This window comes from Rhinatrema bivittatum, chromosome 6 (assembly GCF_901001135.1).
Source record: "Rhinatrema bivittatum chromosome 6, aRhiBiv1.1, whole genome shotgun sequence".
Taxonomy (NCBI): Eukaryota; Metazoa; Chordata; class Amphibia; order Gymnophiona; family Rhinatrematidae; genus Rhinatrema; species Rhinatrema bivittatum.
The window spans coordinates 43622282-43641610 of NC_042620.1; the positions used below are offsets into that span (position 1 = coordinate 43622282).

At 44.3% G+C, this 19329-nt stretch overlaps 1 protein-coding gene across 1 annotated transcript in view; it reads right to left on the bottom strand.

The window, feature by feature from the left end:
• DPP10 (dipeptidyl peptidase like 10) overlaps nt 1-19329 on the bottom strand; it is a 1181383-nt gene that overhangs the window by 148627 nt on the left and 1013427 nt on the right. Inside the window, exons 10-12 of the mRNA XM_029605348.1 lie at nt 16698-16795; nt 6684-6807; nt 597-635 (exon numbers count right to left, since the gene is read on the bottom strand). Of these exons, the coding sequence (XP_029461208.1) occupies nt 597-635; nt 6684-6807; nt 16698-16795 (261 nt within the window). The remainder of the gene's footprint in view (nt 1-596; nt 636-6683; nt 6808-16697; nt 16796-19329) is intronic.

The window sequence follows — 19329 nt, forward strand, 5'->3', positions numbered from 1 at the left end:
AACATCAAAATGAAATAAATTCAGACAATTATATACTGTCTATAATGCATGCATGTGCACCACTTGTGGGCACTGCTCTTCACTTATTTTTGGCCACTCTGGAGATTCAGCCTTGTGAGAGAAAACACTGCAGGTAGCTAATCTTCTTTGCGTTGTGTCACTTACAAAAGAACCAGCAGCCCAGTTAACATTGCTTACTGAAGACCTTCCTCAACATAGCCGTTTCTTTGAAATGATATAGAAACCTAGAAGATATTGGCAGGTAAGCACCACTTGGTCTTCCCAGTTTGCCCATTTGTGCCTGCCCTACTGTGCTGTCACAGGCCTTCCTCCTTCTTCTTCCTGTTACAATATTCCGTTTCTTTTGAATCTCCCTCCCTTCAGTTTCATTAGATGACACCCCAGCCTCTCCCCTCCCCCCCCCCATCTCGTAACTTTTCATTTTATGGAAGCTGATACCTTATAGAATCCTGCTAGATATCTGAATATTAGATTTATGTCTTCCCTTTCCCTCCTTTCTTCTAGGAAGTATATCACAATGACAAAAAAAATAATAATAATAAAAAAATGAAAAATCTCATTTCTTAGAACAATACCTGCTTTGAGAGCCATATATCTGAAGTTATTTCATATTTCTGAAACAGAAAAAAAAAGTATTTCATAAACATCTTGATGTCAAAAACTAGAGCGCGTTCATTATATGTTTTCTGTCCTCCAAAGGTAATATTAATACCATCTAATCTTCTCATTCTTATTCTTCTTTCAAAATGCCTGAACAAGAAAATTATGAAGGTTTCATAAATTAATGAAAGATGAATTTCCATATCTGAACAGTATCAGCATTCCCAGGAGAACACCACAAAGAACAAACCCAAGGTCTTTTAAATGACTTTCGTTATCTATTGTGGCATCATCCAACCTTGAACAGGCAGATGTGTCTTAGTTTCCTCACCAAGCATCAGCTGCGATCTAAAACTTGTTAAGTATTTAAAGAGGCACTGGGCAAACAGCCATCATCTAATTCACCCCGATGTGGAACCCTGCTTACAACTCTTCTCTTTATCCCAAATCAAACATTCTTTAAGCACATAGCACATTTTTAATGGAAACAAAAACCGACGCATGATAAATATTTATCATTTAAAGCAGCAATGCCATAATTATATTTTCCATTGTCTTCTTCCATTTCCTTCTATTTCTAATCGGTAACAAGATGCTATCAAGCCCACTTAGAACACTGTGTTTCCTTACAGCAATGGTTTCCAAACTTGTCCTGGTGACCCCACAGCAATTCTCGGGATGAGGGGTATCAGGGGTCTCATTGCAACTTTAGGGGATGGGGGGGGGGGGGGGGAGAAAGCCAGCAGGGGCCTCATTGAAAAACTTGGGGGTGAGAGGGGGGGAAGAATTCGGTTCAGAAGCGCCTTATTTTTGGCTATAGCCCTGTCGGGGTATGCGTTTCTGGTGGTGATAAAGCATCAGTGTTACTTCCCACAAGACACCAGATTTAATGTCTGATCTACTAACAGCATAATGTCTTTTAGTAAACGGTATGAAAGCGACAGATAATTCCTGTGTTATATTTGGCTGATAATGGCCAATTTTAATGCAGCTTTGTAAACTGGACTTTGTATACAAAGCAAATTTCTATAACTTGAGAATTTTCAATTTGCTTATCTGTAGTTGTCATTACAATGTAAAACATTTCTTTGTTTCATGGGCAAATACTTTTAATAAATGCTTTAAAACAGAAATAACACTCATAAATTATAGGTTAATCATTTTGGAGATAATAAGGTGCCTACGGGGCATGCAAGCTAATTTTTAAAAAGATACTCCCTGTGGAATTTCCCTTGGAAAATGATGGCATAGATGGGTAAGTAAATACTTTGTACCCATCGTGCTTTTGAAGCAGGTGCAAAAGTAGCCACTGAAAAATATGGGGCGGATTTTAAAAGGCCCGCGCGCGCCGGCGCACTATTTTGCATAGGCCGCCGGCGCGCGTAAAGCCCCGGGATGCACGTAAGTCCCGGGGCTTTCGAAAAGGGGCGGGAGGGGGCGTGTCCGGGGCGTTCCCGAAATGACGCGGCGTTTCGGGGGCGGGCCCGGGGGCGTGGTCGAGGCCTCCGGACCAGCCCCCGGGACCGGAGGACGGAGCGGGGCTGCCGGCGACACACGCAAAGTTAGGGGGGGTTTTAGATAGGGCCGGGGGGGTGGGTTAGGTAGGGGAAGGGAAGGGAAGGTGGGGGAGGGCGAAGGAAAGTTCCCTCCGAGGCTGCTCCGAAATCAGAGCGGCCTCGGAGGGAACAGGCAGCGCGCGCTGGGCTCGGCGCGCGCAGGTTGCACAAATGTGCACCCCCTTGCGCGTGCCGACCCCGGATTTTATAAGATACGCGCGTATCTTATAAAATCCAGCGTACTTTTGTTCGCGCCTGGTGCGCGAACAAAAGTACGCGATCGCGCAAGTATTTAAAATCTACCCCTATGTGCACTACTTTCAGAATGAAATCCCCTTTCATTCTATCCATTCCTAGACCTAACATTTCCCCAGTTTTGCAACAGGTAAAATCACCCATGCTGGTTTCATCCATAGTGGGGGCAATTTTCAAAAGCCATATTTTTGTCTCTAAAGTACTGCTCTACCTAAGAGAATGGCTTTGAAAATTGCCCTCTGCAGGGTTAATTCAAATCTCTTGAATATAGTAAATTAGACCAAGAGTGAATGTATTACCAGCTCTCACCACTAAGTGCCGGTAAAGCCTAACACTTAAGGAAGTACATGCAGATCCCTCATCCTTCATACATATCCTATCTCACTCTTTTGTACTATTGTATCTGAAGAACCATTGCTACCCATAAAAGAAAGAACAGAATTGAATAATTGGTTTACATTTTTCATAGAAACGTTGAATTGTTTTAGCTGCCTGCTCTGGGTGAATTTATAATTTATTCTGCAGTGTTAGTACATTTTGATTTACTTTGATTTATTGATTTGTAATCAAACTTTCCAATAAGAGAAGTGCTCCAAGAGTTTTACAATGCTTTCTTGACCAAGATATCAAAGCGTCTGAGTTCTTTTTGCCTATCTGTACTGACATACATTGCTTTGCAGCATACTCTTGTGTGATCATATATCACATGCTTGTAAAAATAATGAGGTTTCACTAGAGGTTTAACTGAAGAATGTCTGGTAATGAGAGGTTCATATTGCAGTATATTGGTCACTTAGGAGAGACAGAGAGATCCAATTCCACAAAAGGTGGGTCAGTAATGAGGTCTATAGATGCTGAATCAATGTTTCAGTAGGAAGTTGACATCTTGGAGGAAGCCAGGAATGAGCAGTAAAGGGGCTGTGTTCTAGGGATGTGAATCGTTTTCCATATCGTCTTAACAATAGAAATCGTGTGGCAGGGCAAGAAAATCGTCTTAGGCACGATTTTTTAGTTAAAAAATCGTTAACAATCGTTTTTTCCGATTAGTGCGCACTAACTCGAGTTAGTGCGCACTAACTGGGAGTTAGTGCGCACTAACTGAAAATGATACAATTTGACACTTTTCAGGTCAGTTAAGGTCAGTTTAGGAATGAATATGTATTCCTATTGGCTGCCCTCTTATTTATTCATGTTACCAAGTTTCCTACTGACAGTATATGGGGGATGGGAAATGGAAACAGTTGGTAGCTTGACAAAACAAGTAATGTGATCAGTCAATGTGACTAGAACTTGTGCCCTAACCCTGATACCAGGGGTATTGTGATCTTCCTGCACACAGTGCCCTATCCCTATTAATACCAGGAGTGTTGTGATCTTCCTGCACACAGTGCCCTATCCCTAATACCAGGGGTGTTGTGATCTTCCTGCACACAGTGCCCTATTCCTGATACTGGGGGTGTTGTGATCTTCCTGCACACAGTGCCCTATTCCTGATACCGGGGGTGTTGTGATCTTCTTGCACACATCCCGGTATCAGGGATAGGGCACTGCATGCAGGAAGATCACAACACTCCTGGTATTAATAGGGATAGGGCACTGCATGCAGGAAGATCACAACACTCCTGGTATTAATAGGGATAGGGCACTGCATGCAGGAAGATCACAACACCCCTGGTATCAGGGATAGGGCACTGTGTGCAAGAAGATCACAATACCCCGGAGGAGTGAGGGTCAGGCAGCTCCCCCCTGTCTGTGAAGCCAGCCTCTCACTAGTAATGCAGGGAGGGAGCTGTCTCAGACTTCACCATCCTCCCCCCCCCCCCTCACCCACACACCATTCACTAGCTGGGACATGGGGGAAGTCAGGAGTGAGGGTCAGGCAGCTCCCCCCTGTCTGTGAAGCCAGCCTCTCACTAGTAATGCAGGGAGGGAGCTGTCTCAGACTTCACCATCCTCCCCCCCCCCCTCACTCACACACCATTCACTAGCTGGGACATGGGGGAAGTCAGGAGTGAGGGTCAGGCAGCTCCCCCCTGTCTGTGAAGCCAGCCTCTCACTAGTAATGCAGGGAGGGAGCTGTCTCAGACTTCACCATCCACCCCCCCCCCCCCTCACCCACACACCATTCACTAGCTGGGACATGGGGGAAGTCAGGAGTGAGGGTCAGGCAGCTCCCCCCTGTCTGTGAAGCCAGCCTCTCACTAGTAATGCAGGGAGGGAGCTGTCTCAGACTTCACCATCCTCCCCCCCCCCCTCACCCACACACCATTCACTAGCTGGGACATGGGGGAAGTCAGGAGTGAGGGTCAGGCAGCTCCCCCCTGTCTGTGAAGCCAGCCTCTCACTAGTAATGCAGGGAGGGAGCTGTCTCAGACTTCACCATCCTCCCCCCCCTCACCCACACACCATTCACTAGCTGGGACATGGGGGAAGTCAGGAGTGAGGGTCAGGCAGCTCCCCCCCTGTCTGTGAAGCCAGCCTCTCACTAGTAATGCAGGGAGGGAGCTGTCTCAGACTTCACCATCCTCCCCCCCCCCTCACCCACACACTATTCACTAGCTGGGACATGGGGGAAGTCAGGAGTGAGGGTCAGGCAGCTCCCCCCTGTCTGTGAAGCCAGCCTCTCACTAGTAATGCAGGGAGGGAGCTGTCTCAGACTGGTATCAGGGATAGGGCACTGTGTGCAGGAAGATCACAACACTCCTGGTATTAATAGGGATAGGGCACTGTAAGAGATGACTGTAGTAGATTGAATAAAGATCTGATGTTTCTGCTCTCCTCACACCAAACAAAAACAACACACAAGCAGAGAAGCCCTTCTTACAAAGCTGAGCTAGTGAGTTAAGTAGGAGGAAAAGTAAACATACTGGTGCCAGTGTGGCTACTTAAAAAATACACTTACCAACAATCAATTACATATATTTGAACTGTGTACAGTTCCAGCCAGGACCACCTTTCTAAAATGCACAGTGATTGGCAAATTCAACATGCACTAGCATTTCAGGTGCCTGCTAACAAAAATAATAAACAAACAAGTTCTAGTCAGGTGAGTGCTGATCATTATATTACTTTTTTTGTCAAGCTTCCAACTGTTTCCATTTCACATCCCCCCAACCATATTGGTAACATCAATAGATAAGAGCACAGCCAGCCAATAGGAATACATACATACATATTCATTCCTAAGTGACCTTTACTGACCTGGGAAGTGTGAACACTTTGTTTCATTTTCTGTTGGTGTTCGTTAGTTTCCAGTTCCATTTCCCATCCCCCCAACCATCACCTCAGTGGTAACCTTGGTAACATCAATAGATAAGAGGGCAGCCAGCCAATAGGAACACATATTCATTCCTAACTGACCTTCAGTGACCTGGAAAGTGTTTATTTGTATCATTTTCAGTTAGTGCGCACTAAATCGAGTTAGTGCGCACTAACGGGGAGTTAGTGCGCACTAACTCGAGTTAGTGCGCACTAACACGATTTAACGATTTTTAACGATAAATCGTTAGAATTTCTATTGTATCGTGTTCTATAACGATTTAAGACGATATAAACATTATCGGACGATAATTTTAATCGTTGAAAAAGGATTCACATCCCTACTGTGTTCTGCTTTGGGCTTCATTAGATTTGAGGAAGAGGGATCTTATCTTATGCACGTGGCTAAGGGTCAACCCAGGAAGATCCAACCATTAGACAATAGGATTTGGATTTTTTTCCGTCAAGCCAGACATCTGAGAGTAATATTGAGAACAAAAGGAGGATTCTCAACAATTATTTTGGGATCTGAAGAGTTGGAGACCTTTTTTAGAATATAAGAGAGCCTAGTGTTTTTGAAAGTGTCTTAAAGGAGTGTAAGGATTTTTTGGGTGACTTTGGAATTCAAGAAACTCTTTTCTGCTTTTGATTATTAGTTATTTGGACTTCATCTATATTTTTGTATCTGTTGAACTTTTATGTTCCTCAGTAAATCTTATGTTCTCTTTGTAACCCAACACTTGGAATGTGGACTTTTTAATTTTTGAGAGTGGTCTTCATTAGGATACTACATTTTTATCCTGTCCCCATCACAAAATCCTTGTACCCAACCATGCAATGAGTGGATTAGTGCTCAGCAGAGCTTTGAAGTGTGACTCCCCTTATAAAAGGGAGGTGAGGGAATAAATATTATTTGCATACTATACTGTACATATCTTTGAAAATGATCTAAATCTTAAAAGGATACAAGTCAGATAAATCCACAGTACTTACTTTGCTACAGGCACCAGTAGTTGTTTCACAGACAGTAAGGATGGAAATATTCTGAGGTCTGTTTAACCACCTTACCACAGTCTTGGTATTGCTTACCCATTTCACCATAGTAATATAATATTCCCTGGTTTAAAACAAAATGTAAAGCATAGGACATTCATGTACTTTTTATAATTATCATTTATTATGCCTAAACCACCCATTTACATAAATAAGATTCAAGACAGCATACAACAAATAAATACATAAAATACAGATCATATGAATACAATACGTAATGATAGTATATAGTGATCTGCAAGCTTGTAATTTAGTTAGGAATAAAATAATAATCATTTGTATATCTTCTGTATATGAACAGATATATTAGTCATGCAATGGCAAATGAATTGTAATGCTACAATGCCAGTAATGCAACACCACTTTGAAGATAACTATATTACAAATGACATGAGTTGATGTAGTAATTAGGAAAAAATCTTAAATGACAAAGTGATTCAATCAAAGAGGAACCATGACCTCCAACGCTGACCACATCTTCCTACAAATTATCTGCTGAATAGAAAGTGCTATACCAAGGGCCTGCAATGATTCATAATTATGAAAAGACTTGGCATACTATCATAGCTTCCACTAATATGCAATTGCACATCAGCTCTCATAGTTTAATTGATCCACTTTTCAATATTAAACTGTGACTTCACAATATAAATTGTAAACTGAACTGAACTGGTCTAAGATTAGGGTCTTGGACTTCACGACAGCTGAATTCGGGAGAATGAGTGACATTATTGACCTGGCCCAATATATTTGGTTTCTGAGAAAGGAAGGGTACGGGGGAACTTAGTCACCAATAAAAGGGAGCATTCAGAAGGCCACAAATCTCTATATTAGGCAGGTAAACAAAGGCAAAAAGGAAAGAAACCAATTTGGTTCTGTAAGGAGATAGCAAATAGTAAGAGCAATGAAGTTAGCATTTAAAAATTCAAAAAGCAGACAGATAATTATCTGGAACAATAAAGGGAGGCCAGACAGTGGTTATACCTAATTACTTGCCTTTCCAAATAGAAACTCAAGGTGAGATACAATCTATAATGATGGATAGTGCCCTGCTCAAGAAAGCTTACAATCAGAATATTACAATATAAGAATTGCCATGCTGGGTCAGATCAAGGTCCATCAAGCCCAACATCCTGTCTCTGACAGTGGCCAATCCAGGTTGCACGTACCTGGCAGATCCCATAAACTAATTCCTATTACTCTCTCCCATGGATAGCAATAGCTTCCGTTAGTCTACCTGTGTTATGGACTTATCCTCCAAGAATTTGTTCAAACCTCTTTTAAACTCTGCTATGCAAGTCGCCTTAATCATGTCCTCTGGCTACAGATTCCACAGCTTGATAGCGCACAGGGACAGTAACATTCAAACGGGCGCACATGTAAGCAAGTTCACTGGCCCATACCCATGGATGGGGCCATTATATAACAAACATGCGTATATACATGCATGTTACAAAATAGCCTGAACTTGTGCACATGTGCATGCAATTTTAAATGGACCCTTGTGCGCATATGTCACTTCTACCGCATAAATGGAGGGATTTTAAAACACACTCATACCAATGCCATTACCAGTTTTCCTAGTTCCCTCCCAGGAAAGGGATAGGACTTCAAACCCCCTAGTTTAATTGCCTCCCTTCTCCCATGTTAGCCCTGACATTTAAAACCCTGCCGATCTGTTTATCTTTATTTTATTACTTACATGTTCTCCATAGCAGAAGGGGACTCCAGCGCGTGCCTGTGCATGTAAGTATTTACACCTTTCTCTATTAAATACACTGACCATTTAATCCTATACTCTGTTTCTGGTCCTATAACCAGTTACTAATCCATAATAGAACACTGCCCCCTATCCTATTCAGAGTAGTTAAATCAGAAGCGGATTGTGATACATTACAGGAGGACCTTGGAAGATTGGGCATCCAAATGGCAGATGAAATGTAATGTGAACAAATGTAAGTTGTTGCATAAAGGGAAAAATAAACATTTGCTGTAGTTACACGATGCAAGGTTCCATATTAGGAGCTACCACCCAGGAAAATGATCTAGGCATCGTAGTGGATAATACTTTAAAATCATCAGCTGCAGCAGTCAAAAACGCAAACAGAATATTAGGAATTATTAGGAAGGGAATGGTTAATAAAACGGAAAATGTCATAATGTCTCTATCGCTCCATGGTGAGACCGCACCTTGAATACTGTGTACAATTCTGGTTGCCCCATCTCAAAAAAGATATAGTTGCGATGGAGAAGGGCTACCAAAATGATAAGGGGAATGGAACAACTCCCCTATGAGGAAAGGCTGAAGAGATTAGGGCTGTTCAGCTTGGAGAAGAGATGGCTGAGGGGGGATATGATAGAGGTCTTTAAGATCATGAGAGGTCTAAAACGAGTAGATGTGAATCGGTTATTTACACTTTCGAATAATAGAAGGACTAGGGGGCATTCCATGAGGTTAGCAAGTAGCACATTTAAGACTAATCTGAGAAAATTATTTTTCACTCAACGCACAATAAAGCTCTGGAATTTGTTGCCAGAGGATGTGGTTAGTGCAGTTAGGGGCGGATTTTAAAAGCCCTGCTCGCGTAAATCCGCCCGGATTTACGCGAGCAGGGCCTTGCGTGCTGGCGCGCCTATTTTCCATAAGCCTGCCGGCGCGCGCAGAGCCCCGGGACTCGCGTAAGTCCCGGGATTTTTTGTCGGGGGCGGGGCCGATCGACGCGGCGTTTTGGGGGAGGGACGCGGCATATCGGGGGCGGGCCTGGGGGCATAGTTTCGGTCCGGGGCGGTCTGGGGGCGTGGCCGCGCCCTCCAGAACCGCCCCCGGGTTGCGTCTCGGCGCGCCAGCGGGCCGCTGGCGCGCGTGGATTTACGTCTCCCTCCGGGAGGCGTAAATCTCTGGACAAAGGTAGGGGGGGGTTTAGATAGGGCCGGGGGGGGGGGGGGGGGTTAGGTAGAGGAAGGGAGGGGAAGGTGAGGGGAGGGCGAAAGCGAGTTCCCTCCGAGGCCGCTCCGAAATCGGAGCGGCCTCGGAGGGAACTCTCTTTCGGCAGGCTGCGCGGCTCGGCACGCGCCGGCTGCCCAAAATCGGCAGCCTTGCGCGCGCCGATCCTGGATTTTAGCAGATACGTGCGGCTACGCACGTATCTGCTAAAATCCAGCGTACTTTTGTTTGCGACTGGTGCGCCAACAAAAGTACGCGAACGCGCATTTTTTAAAAATCTACCCCTTAGTGTAGCTGGGTTCAAAAAAGGTTTGGATAAGTTCTTGGAGGAGTAATTACCAGGTTTGGCCTCTGTTGGAAACAGGATGCTGGGCTTGATGGACCCTTGGTCTGACCCAGCATGGCAATTTCTTATGTTCTTATGACTTTGTATTTTCTTAAGGAGTCTCTCATAGGGGACTTTGTTAAATGCCTTCTGAAAGTCCAAATGCACTGTGGGCCAGATTTTTGTATCTATGCGCGGGCGTAGATTTGTGCGCGCAATCTGGCAAGCACAAATCTACGCCCGATTTTATAACATGCACACGCAGGCGCGTGCATGTTATAAAATCCGGGGTCGGTACACGCAAGGGGGTGCACACTTGTGTACCTTGCACGCGCCGAGCCCTAGGGAAGCCCTGATGGCTTTCCCCATTCCCTCCGAGGCTGCTCCGAAATCGGAGCAGCCTCTTAGGGAACTTTCCTTCCCACCCCGCCCCCCCCAGCCCTACCTAAATCCCCCCCTACCTTTATTTTTTTTATTTACGCCTGCATCTGGGCAGGCGTAGGTTGCGCGTGCCGGCTGAGTCCCGGAGTGTGATTCCCCCAGCATGGCTGCTGTGCCTGAGGTCTCGGTCATGCCCCTGCCCCGCCCCCAGGCCACCTCACCCCGCCCACTTTTTCAAGACCCGAGACATACGCGCGTCCTGGGGCTTGCGCGTGTCACTGGGCCTAAGCAAAATAGGTTCAGCATGCGCAGGAGCACGTTTAAAAGGATTACGTGTGATTATTACGCATGTAACCCTTTTAAAATCTGCCCCTTTATCAACTGGCACACTTTTATCTACATGTTTATTTACACCTTGAAAGAAATTCTAAAAGATTGGTAAGAAAAGACTTCCTCTTGCTGTAATTATATTGATTCTTCCTCATTAAGCCATGTTTATATATAAGGCCAGGTTACAGATTACTAGTAATAAGCTAGCAATTTCATATTCTAGTTCTTTTAGAATACTGGGGTGAATGCCATCTGTCCTGGTGAGTTGTTATTCTTTAGTTTGTCAATCTGATCTATTGCATCTTTTGCTGTTACAGATATTTGTTTTAGTTGCTCATAATCTCCACCATTAAAGAATGTTTCAGGTGTGAGTATTTTCCCAATATCCTCCTCTGTAAAGACTGAGGCAGTTTTTCTGCTATTTCCTGGTCCTCCATGTGCACCCCTTTTGCTCCTCAGTCATCTAGCTGCCTAACTGACTTCTACACAGGCTGTTTGCTTTGAATGTATTTGAAAAAGTTTTTAATATTAGTTTTTTGCTCATTGGCAATCTTTTTCTCAAAGCCTCTCTTGACCTGTCTGACTACTGTTTTACACCTAACATGCTTATGCTCTTGCCTATTTTCATCATTTGGGTCTGCTTTACATTTTTTTGAACGATGCCCTTTTAGCTTTAACAGATTCCTTTACGTCTCATTAAACCTTTAAACCTAAGTTGAGCAAAGGTTCAAATGGAGAATAAAATTGCCCAGTTGATAAAAAGGAGATTTTAATCCTTTTTCTAGATATATAAGGGAGAGGTGAAAAACCAGAGAGGATAGAGGTAAAATAAAGACAGTAGTAAAATAAAGGGAGATGGTGGGATTTATAAAGGCAGAAAGCAGAAAACTTAATACATTTTTTTCTGCTTGGTATTTACAGAAGAAGGGAAATATGATGGACCTAAGGTTTAGCAATGCTGTTTCTAATGTGAAAAGATTACAAGCCAAACAAAGAAGTGGAGAACTAAGAATGAGTAAGGCTTTGGGACCGGCTGGTTTACCCTCCTCCCCCTCCCCTCGAATGTTGAGCTCCTAAAAATTCAATTTGGTTCATTTATATTTTTTTTTGTCTAGATTTGGTTCATTTCATTTTATTGGGTTCAGGTTGGCTGCCAAACCAAAACAAATAAAGAAAACAAGATAGTCACATGGTGAACTATTTGTGATATATTTTCCTCAATTTAATAAACATATTACAAACAAACAAACCAAAAAAAAAGAAACAAATCAGGAAACAAAAAGAATAAGGACTGCTAAAAAAACCCGAAAATACCAAGCCTCCGGCCAAATCCAGGAGCCAAGGCCTGGCTCTGGCACTGGCACTTAAGCCCTGGCTGGGTTTGGAGCCTAGGCTTGGCAGTAAACCTGGTCCCAGCACCAGGCCAGGAGCTGAGGCTTGGCATGAAGGACTGGACCCAGTGCCAAGGCTCAGCCCTGAGGCTTGGTCCTAGTATCAAGGCTGAGGCCCGGGCCTCCTGACATCATCTTCATGTCCCAGCATTTCCAAAATAATGCCATCCATTTGGAGGATGGCACCAGAAGGATGTCACTGTGGCTCCTTTCTCCAGCGTGAATGGCACGAGTTTGATGTTCGGTATAAAAAAAAAAAAGGAGAAAAAAAAAAGAGATATGGAGACGGGATCGAAGCAGACAAATAATTGACAGTATGGAATAATTGACAGTATGGAAAAATAAATATTCCAAAGAAAAGTTAATTCAAGGACAAGATGTCATGATATGAAGCTGCAGGGATGAAAGTTCACAGAAAACATGTGAAAATGCTTCTTTACTAAGAGGGTGGTACTGGAAGCAAAAATCATAACAGAATTTAAACGTTTGGGACATACACAGAGCGCAGCGGAAAGAGCAGATGGTGGTGGTGGTATTGGTAGTGGCGGTGGTGGTGAGGGGTAACAGGTAGAAGAATTAGGGACTAAGCTTGAATATTTGCTTAGTCATATGAAAACTTTAGAGGGCCACCGAGAAGAAAATAAGAGCCAATGTGCAAAGTGTGGAAAATAACTACCCTAGGCTATAAAGAAGGCACAGATAACTAAGCATGGAGGGTCTTGAGGATGTGAATGAAGAGAAGAGGCATGGGGGTGGGCTTGCGGGGATGACGGCTACTACCTGGTGATTAATACCCTTATTCAATAAACATACACATGGTTAATGCGACTCCAACAATGCTCTACGCTTCAACGGAAAGAGGAAATGTGGAAAAAAAGATTTGCATTCACAAATAAGCGTGGGAGTAGCTTGCTTGTTGCGACAGTTACTACCCTAAACCAATTAAGCCTGATTCTTCACTTTGAATACATATAGGAGCAGATTTTTAATCTTACACGCGCGGGGTACATTTTTGCGTGCTACCTGGCGTGCACAAATGTACACCAGATTTTATAACATCAGCGCGCTCCCGCGCGCATGTTATAAGATCCAGGGTCGGCGCGTGCAAGGGGGTGCACACTTGTGCACCTTACACGTGCCGAGCCCTAGGGGAGGCCTGATGGCTTTCTCCGTTCCCTCCGAGGCCGCTCCGAAATCCTAGGACCAAGCCTCAGGGCTGAGCCTCGAAGGGAACTTTCCTTTCGCTCCCCCCACCTTCTCCTCCCTTCCCCTATTTAACCCACCCCCCTGCCCTATCTAAATCCCCCCCTCTACCTTTATTGCAGGAGTTACACCTGCCTTTGCCGGAGGACTCGGGACCGCCCCCGGACCACCACCCCACCCTTGTCCCTGCCCCTGGACTGCCCCTTTTTCAAAGCCCCGGGACATACGCACATCCCAGGGCTTGCACACGCCGCCAAGCCTATTTAAAATAGGCTTGACATGAGCAGGGATAGGTCTTAAAGGGTTACGCGCGTATAGCCTTTGAAAAGCTACCCCATATAGCACAGCTCACTGCTTCAATGGCAGGGGGAATTAAGATAAGAGGATTTACATTCAGACAACTACCAACAAGGACTGAATTGCATAGTCTGGGAAACAAATAAGCGTGGGAGTAGCTTGCTTGTTGCGGCGGTTACTACCCCGAACCAATTAAGCCTGATACTTCACTTTGAATACATATACAGAGCAGCTCACTGCTTCAATGGCAAGGGGAATGAAGAAAAGATGATTTATATTAAGACAACCAACAAGGACTAAATTGCACAGGCTGGGTAAACAAATAAGGATGGGAGTAGCTTGCTTATTGCCGCGGTTACTATTCCTAACCAATTAGGCTTTATACTTCATTTTTAAGCCGCTCCAGCACTGATCTCTACATCAATAGCAGGGGTGGAAGGAAATTAGACCAAAAAGTTACCTCAGCGGTCAGAATAACATAAGTATGAGAAAAATAACTGTGAAAGCTTGCTGGGCAGACTGGATGGGTCGTTTGGCCTTCTTCTGCCATAATTTCTATGTTTCTATGATTACTGCCCAGAGGGGTTCTGTAGCTGTGCTGGAACTACTACTGGGGAGGGTAATATATGACTGTAGGTTTGCCTAGTGCACCAAATCCACTTGCACCAGCCCTGGTTAAAGGACTGCCTCCCGTTGACAGAGACTTTATTTAAGGAAAATTCCGTAAATGTGATTCATTTTTCTGGAGTGCAGCCTGGATTCCTCTTAGAGATGGCCATTCCTCGGATCCGGAGGCCAGGGCTCTGAATACCTGCCAGTTCCTTTCTAGGTCAGAGAAAGGGCTGCACTGACAGTAGTAGCACTGTCAAAAGTGTTTTTTTTTTTTTTCAGGACAGTTGATTGAAGTCTTTTCTCTTTTTTTTTTCTTTTGTTGAGAGCAAGTATTTTGTCACCCCCCCTCCTCTCCAAAGTAACAGGTCTAGATTGGAGGCAGGAGAAATAAAAATAGTATGGAAGACCCTCCAGTAGGATCTTCCCCCTGTGGCACAGGCACAGGCTGGGGGTGGGGGGGAGGGAAAGAGGAAAAACTTGGAACTCAGGTAGGGTTGTTTATGCTTTAAAGGGATCCCGCACAGAGTAGGATCTTCCGCAATTTCACTCTCAAGTCAGGAGTGTTAGGAATCATCCCAGGAGCCTGAGTTCTTACCGCGTACACAGACAAAAGTTACACCTGGATGTGCTTTCAGTTTATTGGCAAGTCGGACATTGATTCAGTTTTGACCAAATCAGTAAATGTATTATTTTGAATACCCAGTCCTGTGTCCTGACTCATCTGTCCCAGCAAAGCACCATCACAGCACCAATCTAGGTAACAAACTACACACTAACCAAGGAAAATACCTCACCGCCCGGGACAAAAAGCAACCGCTATCCCCCCCCCCCCCCCCCATGGAAAGGACTCACCCTTGGGGTCACAAGAAGGAGGGGCAATCAGTAAGGATACAACCCCAGAAGAATTAATATTTTTTGGGTCCCCTCCAAGAAAAGGGTGACACCTTTCACCCACAGACATTGAAGGTGATCCGGAGTGGGGGACGTGGATTTGGGACAGGGAAAGGATTTAAGAGCGCACTTTGTATTTTTGAAAATACATGCATAAATCTACTTTGAAAGATCTGGGAGAAGGTCTGTGGGTACGTTAGCGGATATTTTTCAAACGGCTTACATAAGAAAGCAAGTGAAAATGTCTGCAAGTTTCAGCAGTTTTCACAGCAGACTTACACGCGAGTCCTCTGTGAAAATTCTCCCAAAACTCTTCCTGTGCAAGATACTCCTGCTGAGTCACGCACACACATCTTCCCTGATATTTTATGCAAATCCAAAAGTACGTGTGCAAATCCAAAACCTATAATTTTCAAAGGGACTTCTGCTGGTAAAACGGGGTTTAATGCACCCAAATGCCCATTTACAAAATAGCCCGTGCAATATGCAGGTAAGCTTATGTGTGTATATGTTAGATTTATGCATAACTTTACCTGGATTGACAGGAAGCATGACTGGGGCGGAGATGAGGAGGGATTTGGAATTATTTCATTCAATCATTTATTAAATGTATTCCTGCCCCTCCAATGCAATTGTTCGGTGCGGGTTACAATTTAACATTCATGAAATACCAATAAACAAACAATATAATAATACATACTTCAATCACTTAAAAGCATCTTGGAACAATAAAGTTTTTAAATTCTAAAAAATGTTTACATCACATTCTTTTCTCACTATGTGCAAATTTTCAATTTTAAAATGTATGTGTATAAATTTTAAAGATAAAATTCTTGTCTTCTGTGGTGGACTTATGCGGCTCAGTCCACTTAGAAAATTGCTATGACTTAAGCACACATTTGCTGACAAATTTATGCATCATGGTACAAAATTATCCTCCTACCGTATTGATTATATTACAGAGGAGAAATGTTTGTTATTTTGGAAACAGCACTTATTTAAAACATTATTTAAAAAAAAAAAAGTTTAAATTCACTGCTGTAATACTGGGAACTTGATCTCTGCATATGTCACTTTCCTACAGTAACATGAATTTGGAATTACTGCAGGTTTTTAAGTTTTGTTTTGATTTATATATATATTTTTATATATAATTGTATGTACCTGGCATTGTAATCCATGTTGAATGCATTGGATTTGCAGCATATAAATTGTTTTAAATAAATAAATCAGTTTAGTTCTGTCAGTGAAATTGCATTCCTGCAGTGCATCCGAGCAGCTCCATCCATGAAGCTGTGTTCTTGCAGTGAGTCAGGAGTCAAGTGCTAGCTTTGATTGTGTCCCAGTATACTGGCAATATTTGAAGCTGAAGGATAGGATGAGATCACTTAAGAAAAGCATGCATAGGGAAAATAGGAGGGGATTGTAAAATGATTTGTCACTTGTAGGACAAAAAACCCCAACCTTTTTGTGATGAATTCATAACAACATTTTTACATTTTCTAATGAATGGTTTGCAATTACTGAAATAAATACACTATAATTCAATAATGCATTTCAGAGACAATGAATTTGCATACCTTGATTTAAAGCCTTCAGGGGGCATGAGTTCCAGCGTATGAGTTGGTCCATATAAATTTACTACATATAGCTTTACCACAGGATTCATCTGGCCTGCCTTAGAAAACAATAGACAAACTGTGAAGGATGTGCAATAAGATCTATTCAGTCAAAGTATCAAAGGTTCTGATTTTTTTCATTGCAATAAAAATATATAAAATGCTGCATTATGTTTTTACAACTTAAAGTTAATCTGTCATCGTTAGGGCCATCTAAAAAATAAGAGACTGGGGCAAGTCCAGTGGTCTAAAGGTAACATAGTGGATGATGGCAATTAAGGCCATTTGATCCCTCCCCCACCCAGTCTGCCTGGCCGCCTCTGCCAACATTGCTACCTTCCCCTGTGTGTATCTGAAAGTGTGTGTAGTACTATGCACTGCCTTGTGGGAGGCTCCTGTTTAATTTCTGGACTCAGCTCCTGCTGTTTGGATCAATCGGACCTGGAGACATTGCAGAGACAGCACTCAGAGGGTGTGGGAAAAAAGGAGTCCCAACCATTATGTAATGTGGCTGGCTCATGACCAGAGGTGACCACAGTCTGTGCGTCTCAGTCTGAGGGCTGCCACTGCAATGGGAAAGAAGGAAAGTGGAAAACAAAACCCAACAAAAAGAAAAAAACAACTAGGTAGCTGCGGATGAAGGCTGAAGAAACCCAACCCAGTTGGGGAAAGTCCTGATGATATAGAAGACCAAAAGCAGGAGGAAACTGCAGGACAAAAATAGAAAATGCATCCCCACCCCCCTCAAACACCCGACTGCAAACATTATCTTGCAAGATTTCAGCATTTCAGTGATTCAATTACCACAGATTCAATTTGATTCATTAGTTTCTGTGAGACTGCCAAATATATTTCAGTGCAAGGGCAGATCAAAATCAAGGATGGTTTATTTCAGAATACAGAGCAGCAGCAAATAGGATTTAAATCAGCCTTAAAAACTGGGGGCAACGTTCCCTCCAAGGAGTGACCAGGTGTGTGCACATTTTTTTCATGTGAGCAACACTTTTTTAAAACCAACAATTTTTGAGCACCAGTATTAGCGTTGCATTTCTGTATACAGCACAAAGAAAACTTTATCTGAGCGACCATGCAAAACCTGGGAGTGATGCTCTGAAATATATGAGCGATTGCTCACGAGCTTAGCTTAGAAAGGGTCTGTTGCATGTCCCGGCTGCGTTGGTGCCGCGGTCGGGCCTGCTCACCTCGCGCTGCCCTCCACCAGTTCCGGCCTTGCCGCAGCCGCCAGCTCCCGCCTTCGGTGCCCTCGGCCTCTTCCACGCCGCAGGCCTCTCAGCGGAGCTTCTGTAGGGGCTCCGCGTCTTCCATCTCCTCGGCTCCGCCCCTAGGCGTGCGCGCGGACGACGTCTCTACTTTTAAAGGGCCAAGCGCGGGAAACCCGGCTCGGGCGCACTCCGATGACATCACACAGCCCCTGTATATAACGCGAGGCTCTGTCCCCAGAACCTTGCCTTGGCAATCGGGTCGACACTTCGGTGTTTCTTGTTTGCCTGTTCCTTGCTCCTGTGCCTGATCCTGTGTTCCAGTGTCTCCTTGTTCCAGCGTCCCCGTGGTCCTTCGTGTCTTCAGCGTCTGTCTTGTTCCTGCTCCATGTTCCCTGGTAGTACCCTTCGGACTGATTCTTGGTACTGACCCCTGCTTGCCGGACTATGACTGACCGCTGCCTGGACCTGACCTTTGCCTGCCTACTGACCACGTTGACTGCTGCCTGGAACTGACTTCTGCCTGCCTGAACACATTGACTGCCGCCTGGAACTGACCCTCGCTTGCCTTCACTATGCTCGGACTGTCCTTGGATTTGACCCTTGCTTTGCCTGACCACTTCTGGATGGATATCCTGGCTTTGACCCTTGTGCTTCACTCGGACACCCTCTTCTTGCCTTCTGTGACCACCAGACCAACCTGCTTGGACTCTGACTGCGGCCTTCATCTGACCAGACCCACAGGTGCTGCCTGTCTCGCCTGGAGAGCCTTCCTGAACTGTTACCTCCCTGAGGTCTCCGGAGTCTCCAGTTCAGGTCTGGTCCATCCTCTCTGCATCAGCCGCACACCTCTCCGCTACCTCTCTGGGAGACCCTCTGAGGCCCACCTAAGTCCAGTCGGTCTGGGTACCCAAGAGCTCAACCTGTGTAAACCCCGGACTGTTATTGGTGAAGCCCCAGCTAGCCTCTGTCTCCTTGTGTGCTCCACCTCCTGGTGGCAGGCGCTGTCTGGGTCCGACCAGAGGGCCGTACCAATCCTGCACCAGGCCAAGGGTCCACCTCCAGCGCAGCAGGGTCAGTGCCTTCACTGCCACCCTACCATACTGTTACCACCATGGCGTATTAATATGATGATGATGTGCAAAATGATTCGTTTAAGAAAAATGACATTTTTCTCTTTATTGCTGATGCTTTTTTTTTCACTTCCAGTTGGCAAATTTTCTAAGCCCCATACAGGATGTGATGCTTGATTTGATTCACTTTTACATAGTTTTTCTCACTGTGCATGCAAACAGCGTAGAAATTATGGTTTGATATGCCAGTTCAGTATTAGAGTGAAAGTAGCTGTGCATACTTGAACCTGTTATTGATGC